The sequence below is a fragment of the Tamandua tetradactyla genome, chromosome 24 (genome assembly GCF_023851605.1).
Source record: "Tamandua tetradactyla isolate mTamTet1 chromosome 24, mTamTet1.pri, whole genome shotgun sequence".
In the NCBI taxonomy this organism is placed as follows: Eukaryota; Metazoa; Chordata; class Mammalia; order Pilosa; family Myrmecophagidae; genus Tamandua; species Tamandua tetradactyla.
This window is the reverse complement of record NC_135350.1, coordinates 32,020,338-32,044,567: the sequence shown is the minus strand read 5'-3', so window position 1 is coordinate 32,044,567 and position 24,230 is coordinate 32,020,338. Positions and strand designations below refer to the sequence as shown.

The 24,230-nt window shown below is 34.1% G+C and overlaps 1 protein-coding gene across 4 annotated transcripts in view; it reads left to right on the top strand.

Moving 5' to 3' along the window:
• The window catches only part of SMARCAD1 (SNF2 related chromatin remodeling ATPase with DExD box 1), a 93,088-nt gene that overhangs the window by 44,876 nt on the left and 23,982 nt on the right, over window positions 1-24,230 (top strand). For all 4 annotated transcript variants that reach the window (XM_077142850.1, XM_077142847.1, XM_077142848.1 and 1 more), the window contains 10 exons: window positions 6,615-6,814; window positions 12,518-12,608; window positions 14,623-14,722; window positions 15,442-15,501; window positions 15,603-15,678; window positions 16,792-16,927; window positions 17,728-17,865; window positions 19,087-19,182; window positions 19,274-19,391; window positions 19,586-19,707. In XM_077142850.1, the coding sequence (XP_076998965.1) occupies window positions 6,615-6,814; window positions 12,518-12,608; window positions 14,623-14,722; window positions 15,442-15,501; window positions 15,603-15,678; window positions 16,792-16,927; window positions 17,728-17,865; window positions 19,087-19,182; window positions 19,274-19,391; window positions 19,586-19,707 (1,137 nt within the window). The remainder of the gene's footprint in view (window positions 1-6,614; window positions 6,815-12,517; window positions 12,609-14,622; window positions 14,723-15,441; window positions 15,502-15,602; window positions 15,679-16,791; window positions 16,928-17,727; window positions 17,866-19,086; window positions 19,183-19,273; window positions 19,392-19,585; window positions 19,708-24,230) is intronic.

Genomic DNA, 24,230 nt, shown 5'->3' with positions numbered 1-24,230 from the left:
TTATACTGGCCGCACCATTATACATTCCCACCAGCAGTGCATAAGTGTCCCAGTTTCTCCACATCCTTTCCAGCATTTAGTTTCCTGTTTGTTTAATAGCAGACATTCTTATAGGTGTGAGGTGGTATCTCATTGCAGTCTTGATCTGCATTTCCCTTATAGCCAGTGAAAATGAACATCTCTTTATGTGCTTTTGAACCATCTCTATTTGCTTTTCAGAAAAATGCCTATTCATGTCTTTAGCCCATTTTATAATTGGGTGGTTTGTTCTTTTGTTGTTGAGTTGTATGATTTCTTTGTATATATAGGAAATCAAACCTTTGTCCAATACGTGATTTCCAAATATTTTCTCCCATTGAGTTGGCTGTCTGTTCACCTTTTTGACAGTCTTTTGAGATACAGAAGCATTTGATTTTGAGGAGTTTCCATTTATCTATTTTTTCTTTTGTTGCTTGTGCTTTGGCTGTAAAGTTTAGGAAGCTACCTTCTATTACTTGGTCTTGAAAATATTTCCCTACATTTTCTTCTAGAAGCTTTATGGTGCTAGTTCTTTTATTTGGGAGTTTGATCCACTGTGAGTTAATTTCTTTGTAGTGTTTAAAATAGGAGTCCTCTTTCATTCTCTTGGCTATTGATATCTAGTTCTTCCATGCTCAGTTATTGAAAAGACTATTTTGTCCCAGTTCAGAGGATTTAGGACCTTGTCAAAAATCAATTGACCATAGATTTGGTGGTCTATTTCTGCACCCTCAGTTCAATTCCATTGGTCAGTGCTTCTGTCTTTGCACCAATACCATACTACTTTGACCACTCTGACTTTATAATAGGTTTTAAAGTCAAGAAGTGTTAATCCTCCCACTTCATTCTTCTTTTTTAGGATGCTTTGAGCTATTCTGGGTCTCTTTCCCTTCCAGATGAATTTGGTAGTTAGCTTTTCCAAATCTTCAAAGTTGGTTGTTGGAATTTTGATTGGTACTGTGTTGAATCTGTAGATTAGTTTGGGGAGAATTGCCATCTTAACTATATTTAGCCTTCCTATGCGTGAGCAGGGAATGTCTTTCCACCTATTTAGATCTCCTTTGAATTCTTTTAGCAATGTTATGTACTTTTCTATGTATAAGTCCTGTACATCCCTAGTTAAGTTCATTCCTAACTACCTGATTCTTTTAGTTGTTATTTGAAATGGAAGTTTTTCCTTAACTGACTCCTCAGATAGGTCATTGCTTGTGTATAGAAATGTAACTAATTTTTGCATATTAACTGTATATCTCACCACCTTGCTGAATGTGTTTATTAACTCAAACAAATTTGCTGTAGATTTCTCTGGATATTCCAAGTATAGTATACCACCTGCAAATAATGAGAATTTTACTTCTTCCTTTCCAATTTGGATGCCTTTTATTTCTTTGTCCTGCCTGATTGCTCTAGCTAGAACTTGTAGCACAATGTTGAATAATAGTGATAACAGTGGGCATGTTCATCTTGTTCCTGATCTTAGGGGAAAAGCTTTCAGTCTCTCTCCATCGAGTAAAATGCTGGCTATTGGTTTTTCATAGTCCCTTTACCATGTTGAGGTAGTTACCTTTGATTCCTGTCTTTTTGAGTGTTTTTATAAGAAAAGGATGCTGAATTTTGTCAAATACTCTTTCAGCATCAATTGAGAGGATCATGTGATTTTTCCTTTTCAGTTTGTTAATGCACTGTATTACATTAATTGATTTTCTTTTGTTGAACCATCCTTGCATTCCTGATATAAACCCCACTTGGTCATGGTGTATAATTCCTTTAATGTGTTGTTGCATTCAATTTGCTAATATTTTATTGAGAATTTTTGCATCTGTGTTCATTACAGAGATTGGCCTGTAGTTTTCCTTTCTCATAGCATCTTTACCTGGTTTTGGTATTAAAATGGTATTAGCTTCATAAAATGAGTTAGGTAGAGTTCCTTTTTCCTAACTTTTTTGGAAAAGCTTGAGCAAGATTGGTGTTAGTTCTTTTGGAATGTTTGATAGAATTCCCCTGTGAAGCCATCTGGCCCTGGGCTTTTCTTTGTGGGAAGATTTTTGATGACTGATTGACTCTCTGTACTTTTGAGTGATTTGTTGAGATCCTCTATTTCTTCCTGAGTCAGTGTAGTTTGTTCATGTGTCTCCAGGAGTTAGTCCATTTCATCTAAGTTGTCTAGTTTGTTGGCATATAATTGATCATAGTATCCTCTTGTGATTTCTTTTATTTCTTCAGGGTCTGTGGTAACGCATGCCTTCTCATTTCTGATTTTATTTGCATCCTCTCTCTTTTTTACTTTGTCAGTCTTGCTAGTGACCCATCTTTTATTGATTTTCTCAGAAACCAACTTTTGCTTTTATTGATTCTTTCTATTGTTATTTTATTCTCCCATTCATTTATCTCTGCTTTAATTTTTTTTATTTCTCTTCTTCTGTTTGCTTTGGGGTTAGTTTGCTGTTCTTTCTCAAGTTCCTCCAGGTGTACTTTTAAGTCCTCGATTTTTGCTTTTTCTTGTTTTTTAATGTAGACATTTAGGACAGTAAATTTCTTCTCAGCACAGCCTTTGCTGCACCCCGTAAGTTCTTATGAGTTGTACTGTCATTTTCATTCATCTCCAAATATCTGCTGATTTCTCTAGCAATTTCTTCTCTGACCCACTGATTGTTTAAGAGTGTATTATTTAATCTCCATATATTTATGAATATTCTCATTCTTTGCTAGTTATTGAGATCCAGCTTCATCCCATTGTGATCAGAGAAAATGCTTTGAATAATTTCAGTGTTTATATTTTATAAATTTATAAAGTTTTGTGCACCAGCATATGATTTATCCTGGAGAATGTTCCATAAGCACTAGAGAAGAATGTATATCCTTGTGCTTTGGGGTGCAATGACCTGTGTATGTCTGTGAGATCTAATTCATTTATCCAGTTATTTAACTTCTCTATTTCCTTGTTGATCTTCTGTCTCGTTGTTCTATCTATAGAGGGGAGTGATGTATTGAAGTCTACTATTGTTGTTCAAACATGTATCACTCTCCTCAATTTTGCCAATGTCTCATATACTTTGAAGCTCCTTTATTGGGAACCTAAACATTTATGATTGTTGTATCTTCTTGGTGAATTGACCCTTTAATTATTATATAGTGTCCTTCTTTGTTTCTTATGATGCCTTTACCTTTAAAGTCTGTTTTGTCTGGTATTAGTATAGCCACTCCTGTTTTCTTTTGGTTACAACTTGCGTGGATAATCTTTTTCCATCCTTTCACTTTCTGTCTGTTAGTATCCTCATTTTAAGATGAATCTCTTGCAAGCAGCATATAGCCGGATTATGTTTCTTAATCCATTCTGCCAATCTATATCTTTTAATTGGTAAGTTTAGTCTGTTAACATTCATAGTTACTACTGAAAAGGCATTTCTTGAATCCACCATGTTACCTTTTTTTTTTTATTTGTCACATCTGTATAGTCTTTTCCCTCTTCCTCTTTGTAGTCTTTAAATTACCCTTAGTGTTACTCCTCAATTCTGTGCTCTCCTCCGGACCTCCCTCTCCTGTCCTTTGTTTTGTTTTTTTTTTTTTCAGCTGGCAGAACTCCTTTTAGTATTTCTTGTAAGGCCAGTCTCTTGTTGACAGATTCTTTCAGGACTTCTTTGTCTGTGAAAACTTTAACCTCTCCTTTGGTTTTGAAGGATAATTTGGCTGGATACAGAATTCTTGGCTGAAAGTCTTTTTTTTTCCAGATCTTGAATATATCATACCACTGCCTTCTCTCCTCCAGAGTGCTAGTTGGGTAGTCTGAACTCAGTTTTTTTTTGTTGCCCTTGTGTGTAGTAGATTGTTTTTCTCTTGCCATATTCAGGATTTTCTGCTTCTCTTCAACATTTGACAGACTGATTATTTGTGTCTTGGGGAAGGCCTATTTAGATTTATTCTGTTTGGAGTTCTTTGGGCTTCTTTGACTTGTATATTTATGTCCTTTATGAGGCTTGGGAAATTTTCCCCCATTATATCCTCAGCTACTCTTCCTAGCCTATTACTCCTCTCTTCTTCTTCTGGGACACCAATGATTCTAATATTTGTGTGCTTTGTTTTGTCTATCATTTTCTTGAGATCCATTTCAGTTTTTTCCACCTTTTTTTGTCATTTGCTGTTTTGAGTCTTTGCAGTCAATATCCTTTCCTCTATATCACTTAATCTTTCTTCTTTCTCTTCAAATCTGGTGTTGTGTGCCTCTATTATATTTTTTATTTGGTCAACAGAATCTTTAATGTCCATGATATCTGCTATTTTTTTACTTATTCTTTCAGATTCCTCTTTGTGCCCTTGTACTGTTTTCTTGATTTCCTTTGTCATTTACCATCCTGCTTATTTTATTAAGAAGAGTTGTGTGAACATCTTTGATTAGTTGTTCCTACGTCTGTTTCTCCTCTGGTGTTTTAATTTGGTCATTACACAGGGCTGTATCTGTCTGCATTGTGATATTCTTAGTGATCTTCTGCTGTGTTTGTCACATGTAAATATCTTGATTGATTTACTTTGGGAGTTGATTTCTTTCAGTAGTCTAAGGCCTTGTGTTTGCAGGATGTATATATAGGTTGGGGCACTCAGTGCAGTGATGTTTCATGGCAGGTATAGGTGCAGATTGGAGATGTTAAGGTGGTGCTTAACAACTTGATTGTGAGCCCCCAGCGGCCAGGGAGGATGTGGCTGTGCAGGTACCCCACTCTGGGAGTTGTGACCCTGGTGTGCACTGGTCTTAGGCACGGGGTCCTTTGTGCACATGCATAGAGCTGTGGCAGCAGATCAGCATTATGCCTTCATGGATTGGGGGTAGATGTGTCTTGGCTGTGCAGGTCGTCACTTTCTCAGAGCTGCAAAGTGTGGCTGAGGGCCATGTGCATGCTTCGTTCTAGGACTGCTGTAAACTGCGGTTCCCAGAGCTGAATGACGTGATTGGGGGCCGGTGCGCATCCATGGGCCTAGAAGTGCTGTAACCTGATGCGCAGATTCAGGGGGTGTGGGTGAGGCTGTGCGACACTATGGGCAGTGGTCAGGGTAGCCTAGGTATGGAGGTTAGTGCCCACAACCTTTACGCACTGGCCACTGCCTGCAGGGAACAGGGAGGGGGAGTTACTGCTCGGAAGGGGTGCAGGAGAGGTGGGTTGGACTGCACTTGGGATGGGAATGTGGCACAGGTAGGTATACTGGGGGCTGGTGGAGTGGGGGCACCTGGAGTGGGTGAAGGGGTTTTGGAGTGTGGAGTGTGGGGTGAGTTGACAGTCACAGGGCTATGCTGGTGAGGGTAGAATGCCCAAGGAATGCGGCCTGACTTACTTCCTTGTCCTTGGCTCCCTTCTGTGCACTCCCATGGACTCTGTGCCTCCGTGCCAGGCTCCAGCTTTCTGCCTCTCAGTTCCTTGGTCTCTGCAACCTGGGTTACCCTATGTGATGCTTGAAGGCTCTCCCAGGTCAGCCATACTCCCGAATCGCCACCTCAGTTGCCCTCCTGTCCCTTCTCCGACATTTCCATGGAGCAGGGCTAATCTCAAACTACTCTATTCAGCCGTCTTCTCAAAAGTCTGCTTATGGTTTTAAATAGTTTTAGGGTAACAAGTCCAAATTAGAGCATCATCAAGGTGATGCTTTCTCCCCTAAGGCTGTGGAATTCTGGGACTGAGGCAGTGGTCCTTAGCTCCTCTATCACATGGCAAGGCATGGTGCCAATTCTTGGTCTCTCCCTTCTCTTCTGGCTTCCCCCCCCTTGTCTGAATTTTACTTCACTTGTAAAGGACCTCAGTAATAGGATTAAGAACCACCCTGATTGAGGTGGACTGTACTTTCTTAACTAAAGTAACTTCATCAACAATTCTTATATAAAATGGGTTCACACACACAAAAATGGATTAAATTTAAGAGCATATGTTTTCTGGGGTACATACAGCTTCAAACTACCAGAGTACCATATATACAACCTAGTATTTACCCTTTTAAGGACATTCATATATAAAATACAATTATATATATAATTTATATATAATTCAAAATATAATTGATTATTGTGTTGTGCTAATATCAATACCTAGGGGCTTGCACTTTGGTGACAGATAGAGAAAAGAAATGTTTTAGGTACTTTGTTAGAGTAGCAGTCATGGTGAATGACAAAAATGGAGACGAGATCAGATATACAGTTATTACAGTGAGTCCACTTAGAGGTGATGTCAGAATATTAATTACCTTAGGTAATAGAAAAAAAGTAAATCTGAGATTTTGAAGAGTAGCAAAACCTAGTAGGAGACATTAAGAATTACTTCAGGTTTCTCCTTTATGCGAACAGCTCCTGTGGACAAAATAACAAGTTTGAGATTATACAGTTCAGGGGGCAGCAAATATTTTATTTCAGCATAATGAGTTTGAGGTGACAATGTATATCAAAGTGAGACATATGCAGTTTGAATGTAGATATGAAGACAAAATGAAGTTCTCTTAGCATTTAATTAAGCTAACTAATAAAAGTTTAAATTAAACTTTTCTCCCTCATAGAGAAAGATTCACGTTTACTTTTCTGTTTTCTAGAACTGAACTGTTTTGTTTTTCTGTTCATACCATAGTTCACAAAGATGTCCAAAACTAATGGCTTATCAGAAGATTTGATATGGCACTGTAAAACATTGATCCAAGAAAGGGATGTAGTTATAAGGCTTATGAACAAATGTGAAGACATTTCAAATAAATTGACAAAACAAGTTACCATGCTTACTGGAAATGGAGGTGGATGGAACATAGAACAACCCTCCATTCTAAACCAAAGGTAATATTTGCTTTACAGACTTACTCATAATTTTATCTTAGTTGTATAGAAGTTCTGCACTTTTTCCTTTAGTGTGGCTAAGAAACTTAAATGCAGAAATGATTTAAAACTATTATTTGAAGAGAAATCCAGGGTTTCCTATAATGGTACATGAAGTGCTTCATGAATTGTTTTTCATTGTTTTGTTTTGTTTTGTTTTACATCCAACTGAGTATTTTATTCCATCATATAAATTAGAGAGAAAAATTGGTATAGTCTGTCTTCCTTGGCTGGTAACAGATAATTTTGTATATATCAAAAAAACTGAAACGATGGTTTTAGCTATTCTGCTACATAAATTTGGGGATTCCGAAAAGTCAGCTGCTTAATTAATTTCACCAGTATAAAAATTCCTTTTAACCCAGCTTTTTAAAAAGGGATGGTGTAGGGAAGATGGAATGATTAAAATATCATATCTCTGATGAGATGTTTTTGTTGCTTTCAAAAGCTCAGATTTTGAAATCTCTTTTGGGGTGAAACACATCAGATAGTGAAAGGACGCTTTTATTAATTGTATTATACAAGTATGCATAACAGAACTGCTCATTCAATAACATGTTGTCAGAAATCTTACAGGGAAATAGGCACTAAATTATTTTCACTAAAACATTTGTCCAGTGATCAGTACAATATTAAAATGGCATTTTGTAACTGTGAATACCCCTTTTGCATGGTGTTGGGAAATTGGGGTGGGGGGAAGGAGCTTTGAACTTTCTTTAAAAGTTTAAACAACTTGGGGACTCAACTGTTAAAAATATTTCCTTTTTTTAAAAAAAGTATATATTTGTTTACTTTGATATATTTATAGTGGCAAAAACATGGAAATATTTCCCATATTCAGGGAGTAATTGAGTATGAATTGTGGCATATCCATACAATGCAGTGTTAATGCAACTATGAAAATGGGTTACATCTGTTCAGATGTAGCTATTTTAATAAGATTAGCACTAGGGGCTCATTAAAATTACCTTAGTTGATCGTTTTGTTTGCTTTTTCTAGGTATTTTTAAAAGTTAATGATCAAAAGCATATTTGCCTGATCATTGGTTAAAAATCAAGGTATTGAGAAAAAAAAAAAACAAGGTATGGTTACTGGCCTTTAATAGTAAGCTACAATCTTTTCTGTGCCCTTCTAGGGTGCTATGGGATGGTGTAGGGAAACGTGATGCAGTTCCCACAAAGAAGCTCTTTTCTCTGTTGCATAGAAAGAACTTTGGCCATATCAGCAAATTCATCTCCTAAAAGTGTAGTTGGAGCTGCTGCTTCTTGTTCTCCAGCATTGGATATGGAGAGTTCTTCACTCTACAAGACTTACCCAGTTGAGTCTACTTTATCATAATTTGGATTTTAAAAATCAAGTGCTTTATTGCATCACTTTAAAAATTTCTCCCCTAAACCCTTATTCACAAAGGCCTGGTACTTGCAAATAGTATGATCAAATAATAAATTATCCTTTCCGTTGGATTGAAAAATATTTTAATGAAATATTTGATGGATGGGAATTGTCCAAAGTACAATTACCAAAACTTGTAATAACCCTTTAGGGTTTATTTAATTGCACTTTTAGGGGGTGAAATTTGTGTTCTTGATTTTTGGTTTTTTTTAGCCAAGTTAAGAGTTGCACAAGCAATTTTTACTTTGTGTGCTGGCCAGGCATTATGACTGCTTAATATAGAGACATTTAAAATAGTTTCCTTGCCGTGGGAAAACATTTTTTAGCACAAAGGAAAATGTTGGACCATCCTGATAAATAATGTGTTATACTTGGATCTTTCTATTTAAGAGCAAATTCTTTGTAGCAAAATTTACTTTAAAACAAGATTTTGTTGACTCTTTCTTGGTCTTCTCTTATAAAGTTATGTGAATTGAGAAGAAAATTTGGTTATTAGATATAAAAGAAATATAAACATACCAAAAATCCTTGTTAAAAGTAAATTCTTTGAAGAATAAAGAATTGAATGAGGAGAAGAGTAAAATTACTGGCATGTACCTCAAAACCATTAAGTTGATAATCTTTATTTTTAAATATCAAAATTAAAATTATCTAAAGTTAAAATATAGTGGGGGAAACTTAAAGAAAATAGTAAACCTCAGTATGTCTCCTGTTTTATTTCTACCATAGCTCTAGCCATCTCTAAAGCTTTAGCAATTTATCAAAAATTTTATCAGCTTTAAACTGTTTTGATTTTTAAAATTTCTTACATGTTCAATATAAAATATATTTAACCATGTGTGTCCTTTTTTCTGGGCTAACTCTACCAAGGTTCTTTTGATCTGTTTGGCCCTGAACTTGACACGATGGTTCCTTATCTTGTTCCTAAATAGGTGCTATGAAACCATTTGACAATGATGTGAATGCATATCAGTACCACAAATGTGGTTTGAGTAAAGTATTATTGTGTAATTGTTTTATGGTTTGGATACTTCCATTAAGACAAACTAATATTGTGGTAGTGTTTTCAGCAGCTATGTCATACTTGCAAGATAAAGTAGACTTTTGGTTGCCTATCATCCCTAATCTGCTTTATATGAACTGCTTCAAACAAGTCTTTCTAGCCCTATTTTTCTGCACTTTAAACTCAAATTTAGAGTGTTATATATATTTCTATTATATCATTTCTATTCCAGGTCTTTGTTCCCTTTCAAAATAATTTTTAAACTAGTTTCTCTAACAGGAGATTTAAAACTAATTTAATAGTTACTCTTTGAATAAATCATGATAATTCTGTCTGGAGGAATATTTTTTTCCTCTAGCAAAACAAGTGATTTAAAAATAATCTGCTACATCATTTTCTTTCATGGTCTCATAAAAATCTTAAAATCGTTTTTTCCTTAGTGAGAGGTAAGAAAACCTTCAATTCAAAGATGATACCTAGTACCCTATTGAAAAGAGAGCACTCAACTTATTCAGAAGACCTAAGCATAGTTTTTAGCATTTGGTTAACCCTGAGCAAATCACTACATTCTTATCTGTAGCACTGGTAGTTGGGGTTCATATGCAGTCATGACAATTCTTAGAAAACTGTAGAGTACCAAATAAATGTGAGCTAAGATTATATAGCATGTAAATGCTTGAGCCTACTGGAGAAAGAATAAAGTTGTCCCATGTTTTCAAAATTTGTCATAATAAATGAATTGGATTGAAAGAGTCTTTGTCAAAACTGCATTTTCATTGATCTTTTGTATTCTGAAAAGTGGTGGACAGCACTTTTGTGATGCTAAGCAAGAAAAAGTTAACCTGTAATTTTGATATATTCTAGCATAGGAGCGAATATATACACACATTAATACTTAAATATATATTTAAACAAATATTTCAATATAATAAAGCTTTTTAATACTTTTATCAAACCACCTTACCAGAGCTTCTTTGTGATTGTAGATGAGGCAATTCTATTTGAATAAAAAATTATGGTAATAGATGCTTTTAAAATTTCCTTGTTACTTTTTTTTTTAATGCTGTATCGTGGGAGTCACAGTTCATTCTTTTTCCATGTGACTACCCCATTGCAGCACCATTTGTTGAATTTTCTTTTGGTGAAGGGGGAGTTGGGGAAGCGCATAGGCTGGGAATCAAATTTGTGTCCCACATGACAGGTGAGAATTCTACCACTGAACTAACCTTGCACCCCTGTTAATTACTTTTTAAATGTATGTGTAGTAAAAAATATTTTGTGGAAAATATTTTAACAGTTAACTATATTTTTCTGACGTGTTGATGATAAAGAATGTTAGTAATTTTTGTTTATCAGAAACATTTCTTGGTTTTTTTGGGTAGATTATACATTGCGTGTCAGCCCTGCACCGATAATCAAACCTGGGTCTCTGGCATGGCAGGCAAGAACTCTACCTGCTGAGCCAAGGTGGCCTGCCAAGCTGTGAATGCATTTTTAAATGATGTAATGTGCCTCCTTTATCAAGTTTCATTATTTTCATGAAATGTGAACCTTATGTATATGGATGGCTAAGGCATTGGTAAATATGCCTTTTCTTATATTATAAGAAAAATAATGGAGAACTTAGGTTTAGCCTTAGGGTGGATGGGTAAGAGAGAGCCAGAAAGAGAAAACTTCTTCATTTTCATTGTGTAGTAGTTAAGGGCTGAGCTCTCGATCAGACCTGATTTATTTAACAGTTCTACCACTGCAGACATGAATTTGGATAGCTAATGTTCTTGGGTAAGTTACTTATAAAATAGACATAATTACAGTATCTACTTTATAATATCAATTGAATGAATAATGCATGTAATTATATAAATATGTAATCTATATATCATATGGCATATGATAAACATTCCAATGTTAGCATTTACTCTCATTCCTACTGTGGTTTAAAGAACTCAGTTTCATCTGGAAATTAAAATAGCTGTGATGTTCTATTTATTATAACTTTTGGTAGGGCATAGAAACTGTATTGGCCACAAACTTAAAAGATGTTGTTAAAAATCCTGCAAAACCTCGACAATACATTGACTTTCTTTTGCCTACCTTTAATTTCTTAAATTGGGAAATACTCTATGGATTGTATATCCCACAGTTGAAACGCAAATTCTGATATAAGATGAACATCTTTCCAATCCACTTTCTTTGTGTGGGAACAGTTATGAATGTAAGGAGACAGGATAAAAGCTGGAAAATGGGAGACGTGGCTTTGTCCTAGGTTTTCATGTTAGTATGGATTGTATACTGGCCTATTCAGAATGAGAATAGACCTTAGAGTGCAATAGACTTCCTTAATTAAAATCTTAGCATTAACACTTTCTAGCTACACAACCTCAGGCTAATTACTGAGCTTTGGGGATTTTACTTCTGTTAAAATAATAATCGCTACTCTATAGGATGTTTAAGAGTTAAATGAGATAATGTCTGGAAAATATGTGTGCTGTGTATAATCAGTACTTAGTAAATTATAACTGCTATTAGTTTAATCACTTGAACTTACAGAAAATGGTTATTTTCTCCCATTATAACTCTCATTTTATCTTCCAAACAAATCATTCCCAGGGGTTAGTATCTGTGTGTTTGCAAATTAAATGTTTTTGACATTTCATGTCATTCTCTATTCATTCAGTGTTCACTGAGGCTACCGTATTTACATATGTGTAAAACACACATAAATGCACATTTGTACACAATCCAGAATTATGTACCACTGACATTAGGGATGATTGGACATACATTCAGAAAGTGTTTGTAAAACCATCCTGGCAAAGTAGCAAGTTATGCTTGCATTTGTCTTAATATTAACTTAAAAAAAAATCCCTAATGTGCTAAAAATCAAATCCGTTTAATACAGGTTTCTAATGTAAGTATTAGCTTAGTAATATGTTATCACTGTTACTATTTTGATCATATATGAAATTAATCTTGTGGTATTTTATTATGATCACATTTGGAAATTGTAGTTTTTGTTAATTCTTATTGCCAGAAGATGCCAGCAGAAATATATCTACAAATAAAAAATAGTTTGTGAAGATTTAAAAAAAAAAAGAAAATTCATTTTCTTAAGTATTTGTAAATAGCTGGTAATATTAAGTTGAAAGGTAAGCCTGGACCCAGTGTTTGAGCTTTTGTTTGCATTGAAAACCTAAGCCTCATATTAGAAAATTAGTACAGAAAACTTAAAGTGTAAATCTATGATATTTGAACTCTCTCTTTACCAGTTTGTCACTCAAGCCCTATCAGAAGGTTGGTTTGAATTGGCTGGCATTGGTACATAAACATGGACTAAATGGCATTTTGGCAGATGAAATGGTAAGTAGCACTCTATTTCTGGATTTGATAATTCATTTAAAAGACACTGAAGACCTAACATCTTTGCTCTAATTTAAGCCATGGGCTTTTTCCTTGCCACTGTAGTTTACTGCTCTCACCTCAGTATGTTATAACTTATCATGCCCTTACCTTTTTTCTCTTGCCTACTTAGTTCTGGTCTCCTCACTCCTTCCAAAAATGAAAATAAATAGTCTTTCTGAATCTTAATATATTTGTTAAAATTTAGAGACTACATTAATATACATGTATACTCTAAATCATACATGTAACTCTAAATCATAATCCTAACACTAGAAATAAGCTCTATTTTGTGGTTTATCTTTCTAGGTTTTTTTCCCACGCTTGTGTATGTGATAGTAAATGGAATTTTATTTGTGACTTTTAAAATTTAATTCATCGTTGATACCTGTCCTTGTCAGTAAATAAGTACATATATCAGTATCATCAAAAACACCATGTCACTTATTTTGTTTTCATTAGAGCCCTGTCTGAGTCTGTTCTTTCCCAAGTCAAATTTGCTTGAAACTAAGTTAGGAAAATTCATTGCAGCCAATACCCCAGATTCTATCAGGTAGAAATTTGACCTTTAATCTAACCATATCTTCCTTCCTCCAGCTATACTTTTTAAAACATGTATTAAAAATGCATCCTGTTCAATGGAAAAAAACATTTATCAGACACATATGTATTGTGCTGATGTTGGATTCCCAAAATAAAAATTAACAAAAATATCCTTATTTCTCAGCTAGCTCATAACAAAATTATCTTTTAAATTTTAGTACTGTAAGACATTCCCACACATACTTCATACTATCAATAATAGTCATATGGTTTATCTGGCAGAAAGGTGAATAAATATAAAAAAGATTTCAAAAACATTATGGAAATCAGATATAGAACATCACAGTTGTGGAAAATTGGACTTAGTTTTTGGTTTCACCTTTGCCTTTCAGTGAGTTGTATGATCTTTGCCAAATAGTCTAAAATATTAACAAAATGCATTTAGTTTCTCTTAAGTTTATATTTGGTGTCAAATGAGATATATGAAACTATTTTTGAACCTAGAAAGCACAATATTTATAAGTTGGTAAATGTTTAGCTCCTTTGAAGAATTAAATCTCAAAAAACCTTTAAAAAAAAAAACAATACTTTATAAGTTGCATGCAGTCAAATGCAAAAATGTACAACTTGGTAACTTTTTACATATATACATACGCATGTGACCACCATTCCAACATCCCAGAAAGTTCCCTCATGCTCTTTCTGATCACTACTACCACTGGAATCAAACTACTTGATTTTGATTCATTTGGTGCCACCTACTCACCTACTGAGATTTGTCCATGTTCTCATGTATCAGTAGTTTCTTTTTTGTATTGCTGTGTGGTAGTCCCTGGTATAAATATGCCACAGTTTGTTTATCCATTTTCCTGTTGAATATTTCCAGTGTTTGGCTGTTGTAATAAAACTACCACGAACCTTCTTACCCAGCTCTTTTTTTTGTAGGCATATACTCTCATATCTCTTGAGTTTATTCTTAGGAGTGTAATTGCTGGGTAATAGGGTTTAAACCAAATAGTCATGGGAAACATCTCTTCAGTCCATCCAGTGGTTAAATATTCATTATATGTAAAAAATATTATATGGAAAATATATTTAAAAATATATATTATATGTATATTTAAAAATTTAAATAAATATATAAAACCAAAATTACATCCTTTCTATACAATACAAAAGGCTTTCATATTATGCACAACAAATAACCTAGCATAAAAGCCATCCTGCTCATTAAAATAAGTTGTAGCATCATTTAGAGATGTTGATCAGTTTTATCTGTTATTTAAGAACACAGTAGCATTCTTGTAATTGCATTATGGAAAATCAAAAATGAATAAGAAATGGAAGTATTCCTTTTCCCTTTGTATTTTCTAATATTTCTTTGTTTCTTGTTTATTATTACATTTTACTCATTGTCTTTTAAACTTTTCAGGGCCTAGGAAAAACTATTCAAGCAATTGCATTCCTGGCATACCTCCTGCAAGAGGGCAATAAAGGCCCTCATTTAATTGTTGTTCCAGCCTCAACTATAGGTTAGTAATACCAGAGACCACCATGTTTGACTCAGTAGTGTTTTTTATAAGCTAGGTAGAATAAAAACTACATGCTCATGTGTATGTGTAGTTTCCTAAATAAAATGTGGAGATAATGGAGTTGAATATTAATTTTTATGGTATTTATACCCTCTTTTTTCCCCTCTGTGTATTTATACTTAGGTATGTATAATAGGCAGTCTTTTAAAATAAAATAATTCAAATATGTCTTAAATTCAGCTTTTAAATTATTTATATCAAGGACCAGTTGATAAGATCTTCTTTTCATAGTACTTTAAAATTATTTTAGGATAACTAAGAATGTAAGTACTTTTTAATTTATAGTTAAAAACTGAGTTAGTAAATATCTAATTCATCCCTCTTCAAATTACTGTTTCATTCTTTTGTGATTGATTAGGTGTGGAGATTAGAGTAAGTGAACTTTCGTTAGATTTGACTAACAAAAAATCATGCTTTTAAGTTGTTAGTTACCTGTAGATATAAAGATTGGTTCCTCAGCCCTTCATTATGATACCTTCTCAGAAACTCAAAATCACCTTACTTAGTGGTAATAGATTGTGAAAGTTCTATGATAAAAGATGATCCTGTATTATTTTATAAAATAATTTCTGATTAGAGCTTGGCAAATTTTATTGTTCATTTCACTGTACACACATACTCTGGTAGCAGATACAAGTAATATTTCTTTTATTTCTTAGATAACTGGTTAAGGGAAGTTAATTTATGGTGCCCCGCTTTAAAGGTGCTCTGTTACTATGGTAAGAATATGTCATTTTGCTTTTAACTTTGGAAACTTTAAAATCCTAAAGTACAGTAAGATATAGTAATTATAATCCACATGTTTGTTCTCAAATTTTAGGTTCTCAAGAAGAACGTAAACAAATTAGATACAACATTCATAGTAGATATGAGGAATACAATGTAATTGTGACCACGTAAGTATTGGATTTTGGGTTGCGGGGAATGAAGGAGGGGGATTTGTGCAGCTCCAAAATTAAAAAAAAGAAATGGTTTTATATTAGTGATATGTAAGAGAGTTACTGTATGAAGTATGTAGCAATTAAATAGAATGGCTTATGTCAATTACTCAAGACTTTTTCAGTTTGGCATTACACATGCTAGATAGGAGTTTTTACTAGTACATCATACTGACTGTGAGTATAAAGGTTCTGTCCAGTTGATTGAAAACTTAGTCTTTTATAATCGTACTTTCTCAGGTAAGCTAAAAGTAAAATTTGAGACATCTACCAAGGTGATGTATAATATTTCTAACTTTTAAATAATTATTAGTTATAAATAAAGGGAAATGTAATTTGCCTAATGAAAAATTTGAATTAAAACAGAAATAAGGCTGAAAAATATAACTTTGAGTAAATTAACCATTACTTAGTAGTAGCTATTTAATATAGATATCTGGCAGAGAATGTAATGTTCCTTATGTTGGATTTATTATATGTTATTTCAAACTTCATATTAACTGTCAGTATTTGGCTCTTATTTTTTACTAATGGCTTTTCCTTTAGGAGGCCATCCTTAAAAGAATTAACCCAGAACTTGTCTTAGCAAAATGGTTTCCACTTTCATATTTAGTCATAAACTGCTAACTATCAACTGTTATTTTTTAGATCTACTCCACTAGTTTAGTACTAACATATTCTAAACAAACATTTCTTAGCTTCATGTCCTTTTTTTGCTGCCTCTTAAAATTTAACAACTCTTGAAGTAAACTGTATAACAGCAGATTTCATATTAATTGTACCCAAATTGGTCTCTTCCCAGTTGTATAGAAGTTGTATAGCTACATTATTTCATTTAAATTTCTTTAAATTTTACATTAAAGCTTTCATAACCTGATTATGTGTACATCTATAATTACTGGCTATAAGTACATCAGTAATTATTTGCACACAAGTTGTGTTTACTGCTACCTTCTAAGTATCAGCTATCAGAAATGTGTAAATAAAAATAGTTTTATAAAACCATTAAATCTCACTAGGTTCCAAGTTCTTAAAGATATAACCCTATGGTTGTATTCCTTTTGGCAACAGGTATAATTGTGCAATCAGCAGTTCTGATGACCGTAGTCTGTTTCGACGCCTGAAACTTAATTATGCAATTTTTGATGAGGGTCATATGCTGAAGAATATGGGCTCTATCCGCTACCAGCACCTTATGACGATTAATGTAAGAGAGTGTTTTGTAGTGATAACACTTTAGACTATGCATTTAATGTGTATAGTAATCTATATCATTAGTTGGCAAACTTTTGTATGAAGGTCCAGATAGTAAATATTTCATGCTTTTGATCCATACATTTGTTAGTTTTTAATGGTCCTTCAGAAATGCAAGAAGAATTCTTAGCTCATGAGTCACAGTTTGCCAGTGTCTGTTTTTTAAATGATAAACTTTATGAATATCAAATATACCTTATCTTCTTTCTTTACATCATAAAAATGATATGAAAGGAATGGTAGTGATAGCAGCATAAATTGTAAATTTTACACTGAATTGTGAAGTGGTCAAGTGGGACATTTTGTGTTGAGTATGTGATACCAGATTAAAAATAAAAAATCCATAGAACTGTATAGCACAGAGAATGAACCCTAATGTAAATGATGTAGCATCGTTAATAATAGTAACAATATGATCAGTTTTAACAAAGGTACCATACTGTTTGCATGATTGTTCTGTAAATCTACAGCTGCTTCAATATTTTTATGAAGGTAGAACAAAGTGATATGGGTGTCTAAGGTAACTACTTATAAAATGAAACTAGTACTTGATTCTCCCTTAAGAAAAATAGATAATAATAGCAAATACCAATCACCTAAACTCATATTAATCTTTCACCAGAGAACAGTAAATTATTAATAATGTCTTTAACATTTGAAAAAAGGTTGTGTTTTTGTATTGGGGAGGGTAGACAAGAAGAAAAGTGACTCTTTAAAAGAAAAATCTAATCTGATTTTTACCTTCATTCACAGGCAAATAATCGCTTGCTGCTCACAGGCACACCTGTACAGAATAATCTGTTAGAACTCATGTCTCTGTTGAATTTTGTTATGCCGCACATGTTTAGTAGTAGCACCAGTGAAATAAGAAGAATGTTTTCTTCTAAGACAGTAAGCATCAGTGGATATTGTCTCCAAAACTGTATTACTTTGTATTGTAACTGGGCCATTATTCTGTTTCATCCTTTTATTTTGTTGTTTTTGTGATGCACCTGGTCTATAGTAAGTTTAAGTGGTTGATCTCCATATCCTTGGATAAGTTGGGAAGTCACCCAACTATAATGGAAAAAAAAAATGGTGACTTCTGTAATCATAATCCAGTAGTTTTGATTTTTAATATCCTGATCTTCTGAAGAATTGCAATATTAACTTGAAGAGAGCTTGAGTATATATTCTGTGGGGATGTTGATTATCGCCTCTTCCTTATTAAAATTTGACAGGCAGATTAGTAGCATTTCTTAATAAGTTATGAAACTGTAAAACTAGAATATCGGAAATATCTATACTAGGAAATATGGTTTAAAATAAAAATTTATGAAAACAAAATAACGGTTTCTAAAAACTGCAAAAGAATCCTATTTAGAAGAAAAGTTTAGTTAATTTTATCCCTTCTTACTTATTGAAACTAGAGTACCTTCTTCAAGAATTCCCACACTTTCTAATAGAGCAAGGTTTCTATAGGTTCTTGGCTCTTGAATCATGTATCTTTTGCAAGAATTTTCTTTGATACTATTCCACTGGAAATTAACTGCCTTTTTAACTTTCACTAATATATTCCCTCCTGGATGTGCAATTTTTGAAGTTCCTAGCAAGTTTTCTGAACTGATTTTTCTGGATTTAGTTCATTGGCTGTGGAGGATGTCTTTGCATCTTAAAAGAAAAATTCCACTTTCTAATTTTCCAAAATTACTAGTGTCTGATTGGGAACCACCCTCCCATATTAGACCGTATTATTTGCATCTCCAGCATTAGCTTTCTTTGGGGACTGTTTTCCACAAAGAAATACATACCCCAAACACATACATAAATTTTTATTTCATAAGCATTCTCTGAGTAATCAGTTAATAATATATCATTTAGTGCCTCAGTACCAACCTACTCCAGTTCAAATTCGTTACCTCAGCAGGATACATGAATACATGTCACGAAACTTCAAAAGACATGTGAAGCTTCAAGTAGATTATAGCCCAGAATTCAAGCATGAAATCACATAGAATGAATTGACTTTCCATGGAAAATAATTTCAGATTCTAGTAAGAGGGTTTTGTGTGTAAGATTATTATAATACTTTAAAAGAATAATTTCTAAACAGTATGCTTTTATTTCACTTAGAAATCAGCAGATGAGCAAAGTATATATGAAAAGGAGAGAATAGCACACGCAAAACAAATTATAAAGCCATTTATTCTCAGAAGAGTAAAAGAAGAGGTAACTCTTACCTGCTTGTTATTGGTTATGATTTTTTTAATTCTATTTTTAATTGTATTAAAATGATAATCTAAAGCTTTTCCTTTCTCAGGTTCTGAAGCAACTCCCTCCCAAGAAAGACCAAATTGAGTTATGTGCAATGTCAGAGAAGCAGGAACAGCTCTATTTGGGTCTTTTCAACAGATTGAAAAAATCTATCAATAACATGGGTATAATCTAATTTTCACTATTTTATGTGAAAAATAGTCTGCATTTTGTTTAGATATTATGTTATTGGGATTTGCTCATTTTTGAAAGTAGTTGAAATTTGAAGAAATAATTTAAAACCTTTTTATTTAAGCTGCAGTATATTTCAGCAGACTTCAGATTGATTTTTTTTAAATGTGTACTTTTTACATCACAGAAAAAAATACAGAAATGTGCAATGTCATGATGCAATTGAGAAAAATGGCCAATCATCCTTTATTACATCGCCAATATTACACACCTGAAAAACTCAAGGAAATGTCTCAGCTTATGTTAAAGGTAAGATTTCATACATATTTTGTGTGTGTGTGTTTTGGAACTTGTTTATTTTGAAATTATCTTCCCAACAAACCACGAAACACTTGGATATTACTTTTTGGCTTTTCATTGTAATATACTATTTCGTAAATGGAATTTCAAAGTTAGACATAGATTTGACAAAAATCTAAGGACAAGTTATATATAAGAACAGTATTAAAACTGGTTTGGAAAAAGTTTCATCAGGTGAGGTTAATCTAAAGGACACATGACCATGTTATGTTGGATGCTTCTAAAAGGTGGTGAACCTTATGCTTTCATTCAACTAAGCTACATACCAAAACCTTAAGTTTTATATAGCTGTCAAACTCCCGCCTGAAAAGGGATATCCTTTTATTTTACACCTGTATTTACTTTAAATAACTGAAGCACAAGGCAACAGTTACTTAAAAGAATTTAACAGTCAAATAATAGCCACATCATTTAGTACATAGATCTGAGTATCTGGGGATGTGGGGGGGTGGGGTTGTGGAATTTTCTATATAGCGTTTATATTAGTTTTACAACTACCTTGTACATTTTAAATTAGTTTTTTAAAAGAAGCTAGGTCAGTGATAGTTGAATAATGTCTCAAAAATATACCACAGTGCAAAATAATCAATGTACACAATTCAGAGGTTGTTAAAGTGACCACTAAGAACACTGAACACTGCAAAACATGCTTTTCCAGTTAGAATCTCAAAAAAGGAGTGCAGAAAATTAAAGCTTTTGTTTCTTAAAAGCTTTTGATAAGGAAAACTCAAAATTAACATTAAAAAGCTTCTCTCAGATGGAAGATATTTGCAATACATGTTCTTGTCAAAGAGCTCATTTCTATTAAAAGAAAAAAAAGACCTCATTTTATTCATAAGAGAAGACAGGCAACCTAAAAGAAAAGGCAAAAGTCTTAAGCAGGCATTTTACAAAAGAAGATATTCAAATAGCCAAAAAGCACGCTATTTCTAGAAGCATAAAAGGAGACATAATTACCGTACACTGTTAGCAGTCAGGATAGTGTCATCCAAGGGACAGTGTGACTGGAAGAAGCCAAACAGGACTCCTGAGGTGCTGGCAATGTTCTGTTTCTTGATCTGGATGCTGGTTACAAAGCTGCGATAAGTTTGTAAAAAGCTATCATTGTACACTCTGACACATTTATATATCTTACATAGTATAAAATAAAAAATAAAAATGAAAAAAAAAAAAAAAGCTTCTCTCAGGTCACCCTCATTCTGACCCCAAAATAAGATGAATAAAATGCTTTTTCATAGTATAATTTTCTTCAGTGAACTTTGTTTCCAATGCAAAGCTGCATTCTTCAAGTCCTGCTCACCACATTTGATCAGTGAGCAACACAGAGGTGAGTTAAGGAACAGTACTAGTTTCCAGAGGAAACTTGAAATTTGGCACCAAACTTTACAGAGAACAGGTAAAGCATGGGATTCAATACATTTTTGCCCCTTAAATATGGAGGACCAATGGACAAACAAGTTCCTATCTAAGGGCGGCAACCTATTGTAGTGGAAGATGCTAAGAACTTAATAATCTGAGAAAAAAAAAAGTAGAGAATTGCAAAGGTTAAAGATCTGTACCAGTGCAAGAGCTTTTTTTTTCATGTTTTTATTGGGAATATAGTTCTCACACATACAGTCCATACATGGTGTACAATCAGTGGCTCACAGTATCATCACATAGTTGTGTATTCCTTAGCGTAATCATTTTTAGAATGTTTGCATCACCCGAGAAAAAGAAATAAAAAGAAAAAATTCATACATCCCTACCCCTTACCTCTTCCTCTCATTGACCGCTAGTATTTCAGTTTACCCAATTTGTTTTACCCCTTATCCCCCCATTATTTATTTATTTTTCATCTTTTTTTTTTACTCATCTGTCCATATACCTTGGATAAAAGAAGTATCAGACACAAGGTTTTCAAAATCACAGTTACATTGTAAAAGCTATATCATTATACAGTCATCTTAAAGAATCAAGGCTACTGGAACACAGCTCAGCAGTTTCAGGTACTTCTCACTAGCCACTCCAGTACATCATTACCTAAAAACAGATATGTAGATAATGTATAAGAGTAATCTCTAGGATAACCTCTCAACTCTGAAATCTCTCAGCCACTGAAACTTTATTTTATCTGATTTGTCTCGTCACCCTTTTGGTCAAGAAGGCTTTCTCAATCCCATGATGTCAGGTCCTGGTTCTCCCGTGAGTTCTGTCTTAAATTGCCAGGGAGACTTACACCCTTGGGAATCATGTCCCGTGTAGGGGAGAGGGCAATGATTTCACCTGCCAAGTTGGCTTAGAGAGGCCACATCTGAACATCAAAAGAGGTTCTCCTGGGGTGACCCCTAGGCCTGATTTTAAGTAGGCTTAGCCTATCCTTTACAGTAATAAGTTTCATAGGGGCGAACCCCAAAATCAAGAGTTCAGCTTATTGATTTAGTTGTCCCCGCTGCTTGCAAGCATATCAGGAATTCTCCAAATGGGGAAGTTGAATATTTCCTCCTTTCTCCCTAGTCCCCCAAGGGAACTTTGCAAATACTTCTTTATTCACTGCTCAAATTATTATGGGATATATCAGGGCACACTAACCTGGACAAATCAACAAGATTTCACGTCCTGTTCAAGATTCCTTGTACTTGTTGTGTTCAACTAAACTGACCATACAAGTTAAATTAGGTAATGCTTTATCCAAAATGTAAATTTTGTACCAAATAAACATATCGCCCTTTGGTCTCACATAGAAAATGAAGTTTTAAAATACAGACAATATCATCCTTTACCCTATATTCTGATATCTAACTCAGTCCAATCCAGATCAGCTTTGTTCATATCTCTAGACAAAGTCTGATCCCTTTTAAACAGTTCATGTATGGGGTATTACTGATTTTCATAGCTTCAGAGCTCTGAGTCTGAGTCTCAGGTGTCATATAAATACCAAAGTTTCTGAGAGTGTCCAAGTTACTTATTTACAAATAGCTCAGTATCTCAGAATTTAGAAATAATAGTTACAACTCCTGAATATATGAAACTGCTGTATACACCCATGTAATGTAGGACCCTTTACAATAGGCCCCAACCTGATAACCCATTCTTTCAAGTTCACTTAGTTTTCATATTATAGTTAGTCCATATGAGTGAGGGATGATGTTTGTGTTTTTGTTTCTAACATTTCATTCAATACACTGTCCTTAAGGTTCATTCACCTATTTGGATGCCTCACAACTTCATTCCTTATTGAGGCTGCTCAGTAGTCCATTGTATGTATACACCATAGTTCCCCCTTTCATTCCTCAATCATTGTACCCTTAGGTCGCCTCCATCCATTGTGAATCTCAGAACAGTGCTGTCAAAACCACCAGTGTACAAATATCCTTTCTTATCCCTGCACTCATTTCCTCCAGGTATATAATGAGCAAGGGGGTTGCAGGATCATATGGCATCCTCACCCATATTATCCTGTGAAGCCACCACAGTGCTCTCCAAGGAACTTCACCTCTCAGTTTCCCTACTGACAGTGAATAGATAAATCTCTTTCTCTGCATTTTCTCTAGCATTTATTTTTCTCTGTTCATTTTTGTTTGTTTTACATGGGCAAGCACTGGGAATCAAACCTGGGTCTCCAGCATGGCAGGCAAGAATTCTGCCATTGAGCCACCATTGCACCACTCTCTCTGCTCATTTTTAAACAGTTTTATTCGCACATCATACAGTCCAACCTAAGTAAATAGACATGCCTCCACCACCATAATCTGTATGAAGACATTTCCTTTTCTTCTGCAAAGAATCCATACCCCACCCTCCATGCCCCCCTCCTTTTGACATTTAGTTTTGGCATAATGCTGTATGTACAGGGGAAGCATATTACAATGTTACTGTTGTCTATAGACCCTATCTTGCACTGGTGATACTTTTTCCTGTATGCCATCCATTTTCAACACCTTGCCATGTTGACATTCATTTGTTCTCCCTCATGCCAAAACGTGTTTTTATTTTTACATTTAATCACTATCATTGTCCACTTTGGGTATTCCTAAGTGTACTGTCTCAGTCTTTATCCTGTCTTTCCTTCTGGTTTCATATGTGCCCCCAGCCGTTCTCCCTCAATCATACTCATATTCAGCTTCATTCAGTGTATTTATATTATTGTCCTACAATCAGGTAGTATTGTGCTATTTCTGAATTTTTACAATCAGTCCTGTTGTACAGTCTGTATTCCTTCAGCTAATAACCTGTGTTCTTAACTTCAACTCTCAAAACTCACTCATTTATGTTAGTTCATATTAGTGAGACCATACATTATTTGTCCTTTTGTTTCTGTCTAATTTCACTCAGCATAAGGTCCTGAAGTTTCATCCATTTTGTCACATGCTTCATGACTTTATTCTCTCTTACAGCTGCATAATATTCCATTGTATGTATATACCAGAGCTTGTATAACCACTCTTCTGTTTATGGACATTTGGGCTGTTTCCATCTCTTGGCAATTGTAA